At 40.3% G+C, this 17,418-nt stretch overlaps 1 protein-coding gene across 1 annotated transcript in view; it reads right to left on the bottom strand.

The window, feature by feature from the left end:
• Nucleotides 1–17,418, bottom strand: part of CD109 (CD109 molecule) — a 128,155-nt gene that overhangs the window by 51,792 nt on the left and 58,945 nt on the right. The window contains exons 9-16 of the mRNA XM_082633497.1: nucleotides 17,176–17,317; nucleotides 16,145–16,254; nucleotides 13,766–13,987; nucleotides 12,846–12,947; nucleotides 12,700–12,762; nucleotides 10,748–10,924; nucleotides 7,675–7,827; nucleotides 5–79 (exon numbers count right to left, since the gene is read on the bottom strand). Coding sequence (XP_082489623.1) covers nucleotides 5–79; nucleotides 7,675–7,827; nucleotides 10,748–10,924; nucleotides 12,700–12,762; nucleotides 12,846–12,947; nucleotides 13,766–13,987; nucleotides 16,145–16,254; nucleotides 17,176–17,317 — 1,044 coding nt within the window. The remainder of the gene's footprint in view (nucleotides 1–4; nucleotides 80–7,674; nucleotides 7,828–10,747; nucleotides 10,925–12,699; nucleotides 12,763–12,845; nucleotides 12,948–13,765; nucleotides 13,988–16,144; nucleotides 16,255–17,175; nucleotides 17,318–17,418) is intronic.

Here is a 17,418-nt window from a genome sequence, read left to right as displayed (position 1 = left end):
ATACCTGAAAGACTGCAAAAGAATTCACGAACATGCCTAAATAATATCCTGTGTTATAAAGTTCCAGTTCATGGACCACCTAAGGAAAGATAAAATATACGGAATGAATGCATTCACATCAACCTGTTCTGCCCTCTCAACAGTTCTGATACATACCTTAGATAAGAGACAGCCCATATGCTTATCAAATTTGAAAATGACACAAATGGAGGAATAATGAATATGTAAATGCCATGTTCATGATTCAATCAGCCAAAATTACACTTCTTTTTTAAACTTATTTTTATTCTGTTCAGCAATCCAGAACGCCTAAGAAGTGTGGGCTTGTTGACAAGACCAACACGTAGAGATCAGCATTAAAAATGACTCATACTTTTGACAAAGATAAATGGGTTCAATTTGATGACTAATATAAGTTCTAAAAAAATGTCAGTTAGGGACTTCCCTAGTGGCACAGTGGTTAAGAATCCACCTGCCAATGCAGGGGACACAGGTTCAAGCCTTGGTCCAGGAAGATCCCACATGCCATGGAGCACCTAAGCCCGTATGCCACAGCTACTGAGCCTGCACTCTAGAGCCCACGAGCCACAACTACTGAGCCTGCGCGCCACAACTACTGAAGCCCGTGCACCTAGAGCCCATGCTCCGCCACAAGAGAAGCCACCACAATGAGAAGCCCACGCACCACAATGAAGAGTAGCCCCCGCTCGCTGAAGCTAGAGGAACCCCGCACACAGCAACAAAGACCCAACGCAGCCAAAAATAAATACATTTATTTGTTTTAAAAAGTCAGTTAACTAAATTCTTTAAAATAACACAAAGAGACAATTCACAAAAGAGGAAACGCAAATTATGAATAAGCAGAAAAATATTCAACCTTATTGATAATCAAAATGATGCAAATTACATCATGAGATAGCTCTTCAATAACGAGATATTTGCATGTATCCGATTAGCAATGCTACTTTTTAAGAAGAGTACTCATTGCTAGTAAGAGTGAGTAAAAAAGGCTAAAATAGTCAGTAAAATTGGTACATATAAACACAGAATTAGAATATGACCCAGCAATTCCAATCCTACATATTACCCAAAAGAACTGAAAACAGGGACTCAAAGAGATATCTGTACACCAGTGTTCATTGCAGCATTAGTTATAATAGCCAAAAGGTAGAAACAACCTAAGCATCATCAATAGAAGAATAAACAAACAAAATGTGATATATATATACAATGGAATCTTATTCAGCCATAAGAAGAAGTAAAGTTCTGATACATGTTACAACATGGATACACCTTGAAAACATTGTGCTCAGTGAAATAAGGCAAAACAAAAGGACAAATATTGTATGATTCCACTTATATGAAATATCTAGAATAAGCAAATTCAGAAAATCAGAAGTAGATTAGAGGTTACCAGGGTTGCAATCAGACGGGGGTAATGGAAAGTTATTGCTTCGTGGTCACAGAGTCTCTGTCTAGAGTGAAGAAAGTTTTGGAAACAGACAGTTATGATGGTTGTACAATATTATGAATGTAATTAATGCCACTGAACTGTACTTCTGAAAATGGTTAAAGAGGCAAATTTTATGTTCTATATATTTTACTATGGTAAAAAAAAGTTAAGATATTATACGCTTTTTGGTAACCATTTTGATACATTTCCCTTATTTACATTAGCATTAAGACTGACAAACTAAGACAAAGACAGGGAAAAAATTACTGAAGGTTCTAAGTGTAAGTTTAAAAGCACACCAAGTTTAAAATTTAACACCCAAACCACTGCTTCTGCTATACCAACAACATCACTGCTACATCCATGTGAAGTAAACACGGTGCTAGAACAGGTACCGAGAAGAAAACAACGGAATGAGGAAACAGAAAATTTCATAATATCTCAACAAGCTAGCCCATACACTTAGCTCAACTATAGACAATGGAGCCAGAGCCAGAGAGGATGGAGAGAAAAGGTTTTCGTTCCATAACTCCAACTCTGCCACAGAACACCAATATGTGCAAGATGTCCTTCTGCTGACACCCAGGTGCGAATCAACGGAATTATCTAGGAAGAAGCATCTCTTGCATAAAGAAGGCCTCCTTTTCTCACTGGCTCAGTGAAAGGCACTGTCAAAGCTGCAGCAAGGGAAGTCTGGTATCTGAAAATTAGTCCTGGAAGATCTAGAACACTTAAATTATTCCAAGGCATTCAAGAGTCTCTGGGCACCTATAAATTTAACAAGAATGAAAGAAACCAGAACAGTCTATTAGCATAGGCTCTTGACTCCCTCCTCCAGAGCCAACTCTGGAGAAATAATAAAAGCAAGCAAGAAACTTGGATGAGTAGAACAAGAAAGCCCGCAGAAGAGGGAAGGGTATCTCGATTTGGGGTGCTGGAGGAAGCAGATGGCAGAAAGCTGCTACAAATAGCAGTCAGATGACGGCTGGAGGGAGGTTTTTAAATTTTGCTAGTGCTTCTCTTCAGAAGGTAGCCTCAGGACAATCACTCCTTGCAATTTCACTGCCAAAACCAGCAGCCAGCAGGCACGCAGTGTGGCCAGGATAATACCAGGTGAGCACCTCTGCCCTCCTGGTGTGAGAGGGCGAGGAAACATGAACAGACCACTGGCCTTCAAGCACTCACTCTTCCCCCTCTACTCCTCCAAACCCTCAGGGCTGGGGTCATCACCTCAGGAGACCACGTCTTCCTGGGCTGCTTTTCCCTAAGAGCTTAAAAGTGAACTGCTGAGTGGAAGGGGCAGCACACTGGGAGGATCAAGAGTAGCTCTCGAGTCCCTGAAGCTCAACCTCTCGCCTCTCTTTAAATTCACAAGACATACACAGATTGGAGCCTGGTGTTCAGCCTTCCCCATCAGACATTATCAGAGTAGCAGCCAAATTAACTAGCCATCCAACAAGTATAATTTCCATAAAAGACATCCAACTGGACAACATACAACATGTGAAGCAGAATACTGAAAAATCAGCTCAAGAATTTAAAATAAACATAGTAAATATAGGTAAGGTAAAATATTAGCAATATACAACAAGAAAAAATATAAGAACCAAATGAAAATAATAGACATTAAAAGTATAACAGCTGATATAAAAGTAGGATATCCATGAAAGTAGGATAGATACAGCTGATGAATAATCAGTGAGCAGAAAGAGTCAATTGAGGAACTCTCCCAAAGAAATAAATAAAAGACAAAAGAGACAAAAAAACATAAAACAAAAAGCTAAGAGATATGGAGAAAAAAAGTAGAAGTGCCAATCTCTGAAAAGGAGAAGAAATGGAGAGAAAAGAACTATAGGAAGAAATAATGGATGTAAATTTCCAGAATCAAAAAATGAAGGGAGAGTATATATTGAAAGGGCAATTCATCATGACAAAGAACAAACATTCTGTACAACAGCAACATGATCTGGCCAGGGTTGGGAAAGGAGGAGCAGACAGGGAGACACAAAAAGAATGCATAAGAATATGAGAGCACACTAAAATGCTTGCCTTCTCAGATGAAGATACAAATATTGATAATCTTAAGAAATCAATAAGGATAAATAAATATAAGCACAATTCATGAGTTAAGGACATCTATCACGGAAATAAAAATAGAATGTATAACTTCCAAAACCACAGAAAGAATAAAAAGAAACAAAAAGGAAGTAGTCTAAATTTTAAAATATGAAATAAAAAAGCAGAAATAAGTCTTAATTAGAGCAAGGACTAATTTGTAAATGGGTTAAATAAGTTATTAAAAGACACTATCAGATTAGATTAAAAAAACAAAAGCAAAATATAATACTATGCTATCTACAAGATATAGGTAAAACAAAAACTTACAAAAGGTTGAAAATAAAAAGATGGAAAAATATACCAGCCAAGTATATTTGAATCAAAAGAAAGCTGGGATAGCAATCTTAATATCTGACAAAATTTAATGTAAATGTACAGCGAGATATAGAGACAGAGACAAAGAGAGCAGGTGTGTGTGTGTATTTGTGTGTGTACACATATATATGGAAGGAAAAATGAAATAATATATTTATTAAGATATTCAGCAAGCTATAAAATGAAGGATGCTATATTCAGTTAAATCAAATGCAAAATGTTACAGACTTTTTAGAATATAATGTGAATTTAAGTGAAGGCAAGAGAAAAAAAGTGACCAACTGGTTTTAAAGGAGTTTCTTTTAAAAAGGAATGAGAAAAATTTGCTGCATAGACTGAAGAAAAATGTATAATTTTTCTCAAATGGATTGATTTTACAACAAGATGACCAAATTAGCCTATACATATATATCTTTCTTCCTGACGTGTTGTTAATCACTGTAGTTAATCAATCAGTGGATGTGGGTTATACAGTCTAGATTTCACTGACAAGTACATATAAAGAACTTACAGAGATTGGTTAAAAATGGCAGAGTAGAAGGACATGCGCTCACCCCCTCTTGTGAGAGCACCAGAATCACAAGTAACTGCTGAACAATCATTGACAGGAAGACACTGGAACTCACCAAGAAAGATAACCCACATCCAAAGACAAAGGAGAAGCCACAATGAGATGGTAGAAGGGCACAATCACAATAAAATCCAATCCCATAACTGCTGGGTGGGTGACTCACAAACTGGAGAACACTTATACCACAGAAGTCCACCCACTGGAGTGAAGGTTCTGAGCCACACGTTGGCCTTCACAACCTGGGGATCCAGCAATGGGAGGAGGAATTCCTAGAGAATCAGACTTTGAAGGCTAGTGGGATTTGACTGCAGGACTTCGACAGGACTGGGGGAAACAGAGACTCCACTCTTGGAGGGCACACACAAAGTAGTGTGCACATCAGGACCCAGGGGGAAGGAACAGTGACCCCATAGGAGACTGAACGAGACCTACCTGCAAATGTTGGAGGGTCTCCTGCAAAGGCGGGGGGTGGCTGTGGCTCACCGCGGGGACAAGGACACTGGCAGCAGAAGTTCTGGGAAGTACTCCTTGACAAGAGTCCTCCCGGAGTCCACCATTAACCCCACCAAAGAACCTGTAGCCTCCAGTGCTGGGTCACCCAGACCAAACAACCAATGGGGAGGAAACTCAGCCCCACCCATCAGCAGACAAGCGGGTTAAAGTTTTACTGAGCTCTGCCCAACAGAGCAACACCGAGCTCTAGCTACCACCAGACCCTCCCATCAGGAAGCTTGCACAACCCTCTTAGATAGCCTCATCCACCAGAGGGCAGACAGTAGAAGCAAGAAGAACTACAATCTTGCAGCCTGTCAGGAAGAACTACGGTCCTGCAGCCTGTGGAACGAAAACCATATTCACAGAAAGGCAGACAAAATGAAAAGAAAGAGGACTGTGTACCAGATGAAGGAACAAGATAAAACCCCAGAAAAACAACTAAATGAAGTGGAGATAGGCAACCTTCCAGAAAGAATTCAGAATAATGATAGTGAAGATGATCCAGGACCTCAGAAAAAGAATTGAGGCAAAGATGGAGAAGAGGCAAGAAATGTTTAACAAAGACCTAGAAGAATTAAAGGACAAACACCTAGAAGAATTAAAGAACAAACAAACAGAGATGGACAATACAATGACTGAAATGAAGAATACACTAGACGGAATCAATAGCAGAATAACTGAGGCAGAAGAACAGATAAGGGACCTGGAAGACAGAAAGGTGGAATTCACTGCCACAGAACAGAATAAAGAAAAAAGAATGAAAAGAAATGAAGACAGCCTAAGAGACCTCTGGGACAACATTAAACACACCAACATTCGCGTTATATGGGTCCCAGAAGGAGAAGAGAGAGAGAAAGGACCCAAGAAAATATTTGAAGAGATTATAGTCAAAAACGTCCCTAACATGGGAAAGGAAATAGCCACCCAAGTCCAGGAAGTGCAGGGTAAACCCAAGTCCCAGGCAGGGTAAACCCAAGAAGAAACATGCCAAGACACAGGGTAATCAAATTGACAAAAATCAAAGACAAAGAAAAGTTATTAAAAGCAACAAGGGAAAAATGACAAATAACATACAAGAGAACTCCCATAAGGTTAACAGCTTATTTCTCAGCAGAAACTGTACAAGCCAGAAGGGAGTGGCATGATATATTTAAAGTGATGAAAGGGAAGAACCTACAACCAAGACTACTCTACCCAGCAAGGATCTCATTCAGATTCAACAGAGAAATCAAAAGCTTTACAGACAAGCAAAAGCTAAGAGAATTCAGCACCACCAAACCAGCTCTACAACAAATGCTAAAGCAACTTCTCTAAGTGGGAAACACAAGGGAAGAAAAGGACCTACAAAAACAAACCCAAAACAATTAAGAAGATGGTCATAGGAACATACATATCAATAATTACCTTAAATGTGAATGGATTACATGTTCTAACCAAAAGACACAGGCTGCTAAATGGATACAAAAACAAGACCCTTATATATGCTGTCTACAAGAGACCCATTTCAAACCTAGGGACAGATACAGACTGAAAGTGAGGGGATGGAAAGATATTCCTTGAAGATGGAAATCACAAGAAAGCTGGAGTACCAATACTCATACCAGACAAAATAGACTTTAGAATAAAGAATGTTACGAGAGATAAGGAAGGACACTACATAATGATCAAGGAATCAATCCAAGAAGAAGATATAACAATTATAAACATATATGCACCCAACATAGGAGCACCTCAATACATAAGGCAAATACTAACAGCTATAAAAGAGGAAATCAACAGTAACACAATAATAGTGGGGGATTTTAACACCTCACTTACACCAATGGAATGTATACAATGGAATATTAGCCACAAAAAGGAATGAAATTGGATCATTTGTAGAGACATGGATGGACCTAGAGACTGTCATACAGAGTTAAGTAAGTCAGAAGGAGAAAAACAAATGTCATATATTAACGCATATACGTGGAATCTAGAAAAATGGAACAGATGAACTGGTTTGCAAGGCAGAAATAGAGACACAGATGTAGAGAACAAACATGTGGACACCAAGGGGGGAAAGCGGGGGGTTGGGAGGGAGGGATGAACTGGGAGATTGGGATTGACATATATATACTAATATGTATACAATAGATAACTAATAAGGACCTGCTGTATAAAAATAAAATGAAATTCAAAACAAAAGAGCTTACTAATAAAAATGAAATGACTAATGAATAGGTGATTCGTTTATATAACACTAGATGTTCATATATTTCTTGGTTTGTAAGTTTTCTGCAGGTTAACATGATTTTTCACTCCCTCAATATACTGCAAATTCCTGACTCAGTGGGGACTGTAATTATTTATAACCATTATGTACAACCAAAATAGAAAGTACTTCATAATTACCTAAAGCTCTCTCCAATGTCATTCAGAATTGTGCAAGTCCATTTCCTAGTACTTTCTCAAGAGTCTTCAGTTAAAATACAGTATGAAAATGAGGGAAGAGTCTAAGGGGCATTTCTCATGTAAGACAGCAAAGACACTTGACCACGATAGCCTCTTTCCAACATTAACAACTGGAATGCAGATCCTTTTCATTCAGAAGCTTTACTGATTACTGACTTATACTTGAAAAGGAACTAATGAAATTTCCTTTAGATACCTGAAGTAACACAATAAAGTTTCTTTTTTTCTCTTTTAATGTGTATTTTTGTAATGAAAAAATAGCTAAACTCACATTTTCCATTGTAATATCGTTTGAGACATTCATCAGATTCACACTTTTGTCGACAGCTACAATCCCAACTGTTGAGTCTGGCTGCGTCACAGAGATCCTAAGAGAGACTCTCTCAGATGGTTCAGCATTGGCTTTACTCCAAAATAGCTGTATCTAAGAAAGGGAGAAAACAGGATTGATACATTACCCTTTTTCAAAGCATTTCTTACGTCTTACCAATAGCAGATCAATGACAAAATCTAGCAAAGATTCTACATTTGCCTTGGCCCGGGGACCATTCTAAAACCATACACAAGCCTTCTCCAGGGAAAGGAGTAAAAAGAAACCTCAGCCCCACAGTGTTCACCAGTCATGGAACCTCTCACTGTGGCATAAGTCAGAGTTTTCCTTCACTTCTCTACCCTTTCTCCACCTCCCACCCCACAGCCGCCAGCCAGTGCTGAAGAGAAGACACTGGCATGCGTGAAGAGGGCCAGTATCCAAGAGGGGAGACAGGAAAGAGGAAAGAAACTGCCTGTGCCTGCACACTGGCCGCCTGGACTCAGAAGTGAGTGCGTGCAAGTAAGAGCCCCGGGGACTCCCAGAACTGGCTGGGCTGGGCAGGGGTGTCTTTCCCCAGGACGAGGCCATCAGACCAACACCAGTCAGGCCCCATGCTCTGTGCCTCCTTGGCTGCCTGAACTTCCTCTGTCATTACACTCAGCAAAGCACAGTCCTACCTGTACTTCTTGAAGAGCATCCATCCTCTCATCCCGGCTGAACCCAATGGCTTTGTTATAAGGCCTCTTCCTACTAGAAATGTTCATCTTGCCCAGCTCTAATTCAACAATCCCTCGCCCCAGTGACTGTACCACCTGATCAAGATGGCCTTAATGTCCCCCTCAGCTTGCCTGAACTTTAGAAACGGGCTTCTTCCTGACCATAAACACCCGATTTCCCTTTTCTTAAAAAATTTGCAATTGTTCATGTTTTCTCTGTCCCTTTGAGGTGTAAATCTTCTCCCGGCTTCCTGCCCGTTTTACCAGCAGGAATGTCTCTCTCAAAGACCTGGGAGCCATCCTTTTGAAGTGTAATCATCAAGAAAGAGCCCTGATTGATCTCCCAGTCTCTGTAGATGAATAGGAGCCTAACTTATAAACTCCAGTTACCAAACACAGATGGCCTAATCACCCTGACCAATCCCTCCCCCAGGGTCTTCCAGTACTTTTCCATTAACTCACACCAGTGCTTAGAAACCCTCCTGCCTTTCATTTCAGTGGAGTTGAGTTCAGTCTCCAAACGTCTTGAACAAAGTCTTCCTTGCCTGTTTAACTTGTCCGATGCCCTCTTTCTTTCACATGCCTCTTGAGCCATTGTATCTAGTTTACTGTTCTCCACTTATACCTTAAACAAGGGGTAAGGAGGAACATCATATGCAAACTCTGCACTTCTCATTCTTGATTCTGCATGTCAGTGACCCCCTGGCTCCAACCTGCACTTCTGTGTGGATGATTTCTAAAACTACATCTCTTGCCCCTTCCACATCTCATTCATTTATTCCACAGTCATTACTGAACATCAACAGAGATTCATTAATGTTCTTGTGTTGAAACATATTTTATTTCCAAATATGCGGTTTCTTTCAGAGTAAATGTGGTAAACATTATCATATAAAAATTGAAGACGTATCTTTGCAAACACAACTGAAACTAATTTCTTATCTCTCATATCTAAGAAATTTCTTGGAAGTTATTTATACGGTCTGCTTCCTCAAAGCCTTTACACAGCAACCTTTTTTTAGAACCTGCTCTCACTTTCAGAGATGTGTGCCTCCATGTGTAAGCCTTACTCCTACTTTAAAAGTCACCTTTCTCAGGGGATTAATGGAGTCACTAGAAGTCAAAAATTGTGCTCTGGAACTGACAGAATACAGCATCGTCTTTTAAAAAATTCTTTTCATAAGACAGAAAATAGAAGTTTGTATTATATTTTGACAGTCAAAGTTAGAGTTAACAGCTCTCTATAAAAAAGGCATGGATGACAACTGTTACTTCGTAAAATTTTAACAAATTCGGGGGAAAATGCTACCAGAAGAACTGTACTCTGCAAATCACTACTTTAAAATAATTATTATCGGGGACTTCCCTGGTGGTGCAGTGGATAAGACTCTGTGCTCCCAATGCAGGGGGCCTGGGTTCGATCCCTGGTCAGGGAACTAGATCCCACATGCATGCTGCAACTAAGAGTTAGCATGCCACAACTAAAGAGCCCATGTGCTGCAACTAAGAAGCCAGCGAGCCACAACTAACGAGCCCTGGAGCTGCAACCAAGGAGCCCACCTGCCACAACTAAGACCTGGCACAACCAAATAAATAAATAAATATAATAGTAATAATAATAATGACTATTTTGCTTCAGAGGTCCTGAAACGGCATCAGCCTTTAGTGAGAACAATGGCTCATTTTAATATGTATGAGATAATTGAACTCCACCTGTCAATCTTGCAATCTGGTTACTTCTCAGAGTTGGGGCCCAGGAGTGTTTCCTATACAAGCTACACACCTTAGGTTATAAAAATCACTGCTGTGTGTGGAGACAAATCTCCACAGAGATCTCCACATGCAAAGCAGCCAAGCTCATTGTAAATTTGTCCTGGCTTAGTTTCCAGACTGATGAAACGGATCAACCGAAGCCCAGCTCTCCTTCCACACATCACTGCAGATGCCTCACTGCCTCCCTCACCCCTCACTTCACTCCCACACAAATAGCAACACCACACATATATTGCCATTGGAATTCCATGCCAGAGCAATATTGAATCCACCATTTGGGAAATCCTGAAAGAGCATGGATTTGAATTAAAGTCTTAAAGCCAAGACCCAGGACTTATAAAGAAGATGCACAGTGTCCAATAATTCCACAGGTGAAAACAGATACACAGTAATTAAATATGAAGAGATTTATCCATAGTTCTAGAAATGAATATAAATTTCTAACCAATTTGGTTTCATGACACTTTTCTAAAGAAATATTACATTTCTCAGACTTTACTAATATGAAGTTTTCTTTTAAACATCATTACCTTAAATCTTACCTTATTTTTAAAAACAAGCTGAACAGGAACTTTCAGAACATCATTTATAATTTCCCCATCATCTTCAATATAATACACAATAATACAGGCTTTTGGAGCCCAAGAATTTTCTGGTGTTAAGGAAAAAGTTGTTGAATTTTGCTTGCCTACAGCCACTAACTGTCCCCTGGACACTACCTGAAAAGAAGAGTACATGAGTTTTACTTTATGCTAAAGCTAGTGAGAATCTCAGTGGCAGCTATGTTTATCATAATTTTAAGCAAACATACAAATTCTTGACTTTAAGCAACTTCAAATCCTTTTTGACACACACACAAAAATCAACCTCCCTGACCAACACAGAGAGTACACGCTGGTAATTAGAAAAGGAAAAGATAAAGCAACCGTGATTGAGCCGACAGCAGCCTGATGGTCAAGAATCTATTTCTGAGTGGAAGGAATGCAGAGCATCACGAGAGAGCTAGGTGAGCAAAACTACAATTTATGGGGAGCATTTTTATTTGTGTTTGTTTTCCTTATGTTTCATAATTTTCTATAATGAACTTATGTGGCTTATCTCATAGAATTTGAAATTTTAAACATAATGCAAGATTTCATTATCCATCTTAAACTGGAAATGCAAATATGGGTGAAGAAAGAAAAACAGAGTTTGATTTCAATATAAAAAGGACAGCTTAAAAAGGTGTGAGGCTGATTTGTAGCAACATGGATGGACCTAGTATGATAATATACTAAGTGAAGTAAGTCAGAGAAATTCAAATACCATATGATATCACTTATATGTGGAATCTAAAATACGACACAATGAACATATCTACAAAACAGAAACAGACTCACAGACACAGAGAACAGACTTGTGGTTGTCAGTGGGGAGGGTAGAGGAGGGAGGAATTGGGATTAGCAGATGCAAACTATATGTATACAGAATGGATAAACAACAATGTCCTACTATATAGCACAGGGAACTATATTCAGTGTCCTATAATAATCCATTGTGGTAAAGGAAAAAAATGTAAAATTTTGCAAAGTAAATTTATATACAACTTAGACATAAAAAACTCTGTAAGAGGGACTTCCCTGGTGGCGCAGTGGTTAAGAATCCTCCTGCCAATCCAGGGGACACGGGTTCAAGCCCTGGTCCGGGAAGATCTCACATGCTGCAGAGCTACTAAGCCCGTGTGCCACAACTACTGAGCCTGTGCTCTAGAGCCTGTGAGCCACAACTACTGAGCCTGTGTGCCACAGCTACAGAAGTCCTCGTGCCTAGAGCCCATGCTCTGCAACAAGAGAAGCCACCGCAGTGAGAAGCCCGTGCACTGCAATGAAGAGCAGCCCCCGCCTGCCGCAACGAGAGGAAGCCCGCGCGCAGCAATGAAGACACAACGTAGCCAAAAAAAAAATAGATAAAGTAAATAAATTTTTTTTTAAAGAAAACTCTGTAAGAGGGACTTCCCTGGTGGCGCAGTGGTTAAGAATCTGCCTGCCAATGCAGGGGACATGGGTTCAAGCCCTGGTCCTGGAAGATCCCACATGCCACAGAGCAACTAACCCCAGGTGCCACAACTACTGAGCCCGCATGCCACAACTACTGAAGCCCACGCACCTACAGCCCGTGCTCCGCAACAAGAGAAGCCACCGCAATGAGAAGCCCGCACACCGCAACGAAGAGTAGCCGCTGCTCACTGCAACTAGAGAAAGCCTGCGCCCAGCAACGAAGACCCAACGCAGCCAAAAATAAATAAATTTATAAAAGAAAAAAAGAAAACTCTGTAAGAACGTATATAAATATTACATATTGTGCATGTATAACATACAATACATTAAAATATAATAGTTTCTTTTAAGTGTGAAGCTGAATTTTAAAAATCAGTAAGTTCAGTTTAAAATTAAGGTAGACATTATTTCAGACAGTTCTACAATAGATCATAAATTTAGATTCTGTAAGAGATTACCATATAGCTAAACTCCTTCAACTGCTTGTTGCCACTGAGCACCAACTCAAAAGCTGATCCCACCTAGAAAAAAAATACTTTAATCAATATAGACATATCAGTGGCAAGACAGTCCAATTATAATTACAAGTGATTGTAATCATTACCTTTATATTTTCATCTCTTGTTCTTAGCTGGATGTACGTTTTACTAGGAGACTTAAACATATCATGAACAGCCATGCTACTCACAGTATCAAGAAAAGAGGCCTATAACAAAAGAAAAGGCAACCATAAAGTTTCATCTTTAGAAACACCTTGATAAAGGATGTTACTGCTGGACAATCACTGAAAGGCAAATTCACTTTCACTTTTCTTCACGCAGGAAACAATACATTCCCCAGACATTGGATCTTCATCATTTTACAGCTTATACTATAAAGAAAGTGATAGCTGTAAACATGTAAAATGGTCTTCATCGTCATAATCTAAGAGGAAAAAAGTACAGTCCTAGCTTATTTCCAGAACAAGGGTGTATTATCAGGAAACAGTGTGAGAAGAAAGAAGGAAATGGAAAAGGAATCCTTTCCTCTCCCCACAATACAGAACTCAACTATAAGCAAGAAATCATATCAGCTCACTCAATCTACCACTGGTGAGAGAAAAACTCAGAGGCCACACTGTGACAGGGCTGAGTGACCACGAGAAAGGGAGAGGGAACGGCTGGGGGTCTCAGTTCAGCAAAGGAGTGTGAATGTAAAAAATATATTCCCTTTGATCTCAGCTCCTGCCAAAACACCATTTCAAATGATTGAAAATCACCTAGACTGGGAGTCTGGGGGCTTCTCCATCATATCTTTGGATCACTATTTTACTTTGCTCTTCAAAATGAATTTACAAGGAAGCATTCAGTCTAATTCTCAGCTACTGTCATTAAATCACTTTTTAACCCTTTCCCCCATTCTTTTAAAATAAAAATGTGTCCACTTCCTGTGTACCAAAGTGACCTCCCAAAAGGTTGACTGCCTACCACAAGATGACAATTTTAAGTTTGCTGCAGTAACATAATGATGGGAAACAGATGGCACCTTCAACTGTAGCTCGCTGGAATCGTCCAGGATTGGGAATTCAATCTTGAAGATTCCATTTTGGGGGACAGTATGATTTACGATCTGGAGAGCCCCTTTCTGATTTCTGCCATCCCATCTGCTCCAGTACTCGGTATAGTTTCTCTGCGTCACCGTTATGACTACATTATTTCTTCTTTCTTCAGGAGTCAGTTGATTGCCATCAGAACGGGCTACCTTCACCTAATTGTCAAAAGAAAACATTTTGAAATCAGGTAAACAAGAGAAGCAAAGGATTCAAGTTTAGTTGAATCCAGTTTCCATCTGTGCTGTTCCCATGAAACTGAACTCTCAAAAATCATCGGCAGCCCCCTGACTTCCAGGTTCAGGGGTCTCTCGTGGCGGCCTCCCCTCCCGTCTGGCTGTTATGGCTCCTGTCGCCTTCCACGGCTCCACAATAACTTCTTTCACTGCATACCCCTCTTCCTACATCCTCTCAGGGTCCTTTTTTATCCCCCCTTCCCTCTCCCTAAATGTGGGAATTTGTCAAAGCCTCATTAGCACTTACCCTCAAAGGTCTCAGCACTCCTGCTGCCATCCTGACCTGGCTCTGGAGCTCACACTCAACACCTCCAACCCCCTGCAGGAAATTTCTACTTGTACATCCCTGTCGTCTCACATTCAGTACATCTGAAGGTGAGAAACTGTCTCGCCTTTCCTATTTTTGCTAATCCCACAATTCCGTCAGACTTAACATCTCTGAGTTTCCCTTCCCTCTCCCCACCTTCCAAATCCAATGCACACCGAGTCTTACATCTCTTACATGCCCTCCACCCACAGGCAGCAGCGCAAGCCCCCTGCTGGCCTCGTGCCCAGGCTGCTGCCCCCCTCCTGCACACAGACCCCACCAGTCCCCCTGGAATGCTGCTTTCGCCACACCCCTCCCATGTTCATAAGGCACCAAGATCTTCACTGCTTAGAGCATGTGAGACACGGAGGACCCTCTGCAATCCCCAAGCTTCGCCTCCTGCTTCCTCTCTGACCGCTCCTGGACACAAGCTCTCTGCTGTCACTGCCCCGGTCCACTCACTGTCACCTGAAGGCACCCTGGCTTGCCAACCAAAGCTCTCGCCTTGTGTAGACGTCTCAGCTCATCTCGTTCCCCACCCACACGTCCAAACACTGAAAATGCTGCAGATCTTGTAACAAATAGCCTAAATCTTCCGCTTCTCCATAAAGCATCCCTGAGTGACCCCCATCCCTGTCCTACAGCCAGTTCCTCCTCCCAGAACTCTCTTTGTTTCCCTCTATTCATTTGCAAGTTACCATTTGCAGATTCCTGGGGGTTTTCTTAACTACCTTTTCAAACTGTCTAAATTATAAGATTATTAAAATCAGAAGCTATCTAAAACTTTTTTTCTCACTAGATCGCTGGCTTATTGTAAAAAGATATTGAGCAAGATGGAAGAGATATTTAGGGCAAGGTACCAGGACAGGCCCTCTCTGAGCGCATCCCTGCCCCCACATCTCCACATAGCCACCGACCTAGAAACTCTAAAACTTCTCTTGATCTATTCAACAAGAAGTGACCCTCCTTTCTTTAAAGCAGGGGCCAGAAGACTATGACAGGCAGGGAGGCCAAATCCAGTCTCTTTGGAAGTAAGTTTTTATTGGAACGTGACCACCCTCGCTTGGTCACCAAGGGGCTGTGGCTGCTTTCATGCTACAGTGTCAGAGTCACACAGTTGTGACTGAGACCATATGGTCCTCAAAGCTCAAAATATATACTATCTAGCCCTTTGCAGACAAAGTTTGCTAACACCTGTTTTAAATCCCTACAGAAATGTGTTCATGACACTGATTTATCCTGCCTTGAATTACAGTTATGTGTATATTTTCTTGTCACCATCACAAACACTGTGACTCCAGGGCAGAGACTGGGTCCTTCTTAGGTCTGTAAGCCCCACTTACTGACTCAGTCAATAAATGTTAATTCAGTATTCTCTCAAAAAATTGAGTAGATTAGTTGATACTTTTTAATGCTACATCTTGCTAGGACTAAAATCAGTCATTATAAAAATCAAATTGAAATTGAAATTTTTTGACTACCATCTAATTCCTTCAATTAATTTATAAAAACTTCAATGTCGCAATTCAAATCTAACTTGAATTACTTATTAAATATATTTTGAGGAAAAATTTTTTGGAAACTACTTTTTTAAATAAATTAGATAAAGGTCATTTGGAAACAATTCTGTGTGCCTCATATATCTAAAGAGGAAAAGTAATCTACCTACCTTGGGCTTAAATTTTTTGAAAAGCATTGAAAGTACTATTTCCCATTCTGTTTCACTAAACTGAACTTACTGCTTTAGACAATTAATAAATATGCCAACTTACAGTGGCTGTGAAGTTGAGAGATGGCTTTAAGACAGTAGCATAATCAAAAAATTCAATCATGTAATCGTGTTGCTTGAAAAATACATTGGAGCTTGCATTTCTTGAGATACCTGTTTTGGAAATTGCACCATTTAGAAAGTAAAAGTAATATATTACCAACAGCTTCTATCCACCAAATCTTTCCATCTGAGCTGCTTCGCAAAGGGGTTGGGATATCAGGACATAGAAGCCTCTTTGGCTTGGCCACAAAGAGGACCATACATGTCCTCTGTGGATCCCTTCTGAGCACCATTAGTGTCCCCCAATCAATGACATGTGCACCAGAGATCAGGCCACTCACAGAATAGTCTTTTTGCACTTTCGGGGATTGGTGAAATCCATTAAAAAATAGCAACCGAAAGATCCAAGTAATTAACCTTTATTTTATTATTAAAAGAGAAAACTGTCTAGGAGCAGGTGAGATTTCAGAAGATGTTATTTAAAAAAATAAAAGGAGGTGGGCTTCCCTGGTGGCGCAGTGGTTGAGAGTCCGCCTGCTGATGCAGGAGACACGGGTTCGTGCCCCGGTCCGGGAAGATCCCACATGCCGCGGAGCGGCTGGGCCCATGAGCCATGGCCGCTGAGCCTGCACGTCCGGAGCCTGTGCTCCGCAACGGGAGAGGCCACAACAGTGAGAGGCCCACGTACCGCAAAAAAAAATAAAAAATAAAAATAAATAAAATAAATAAAAGGAGGATGGTTAGTCAGCTGAAAAGGTAGCTCTTCCATGTAGTTTTCAGTTTGAAAAAAAAAATAGAGATGGAAAAATTATAAATACCTATCACAGGTGGTTGAAGTACATCCTTTCAAAGAAAATAAGTTTCCCCTTCATTACGAAAACATTCTGCAAGTTAGACTAACAGTCATGACAATCTCAGCATTAACTAGCATCCTTAGGCAACAGTGCTCTCAAATGAACATACCAATTATAATAAGAGATGACAGAGCAGCACAACATAAATAGCTTTACCTTCACTTCAAAGTCTACAAACCTGTAAGTGATTCTGTCACTGTGGCTAAAATTTCTACCGGTCCAGGAGAAGACAGATTCATGTGTTCAGAAAGGCCATCCGAAAAATCCATTACCTTTTTCATCTCTTCATCGTTAAAAGAGAAGTTTGCAGATCCATTTATCTGTTTTGTTAAAAAATTTTTAATTTCATTCTTCACTTTAGCACTTCAAATTTTAGAAATAAAACCCAAACTAAGTCACAACAATACAATGGTTTTGTTTC

Source organism: Mesoplodon mirus (assembly GCF_964341445.2).
Source record: "Mesoplodon mirus genome assembly, chromosome: 10".
NCBI lineage: Eukaryota > Metazoa > Chordata > Mammalia > Artiodactyla > Ziphiidae > Mesoplodon > Mesoplodon mirus.
Note: the sequence above shows the minus strand (reverse complement) of the source record. Positions and strands in the feature narration are given on the sequence as shown.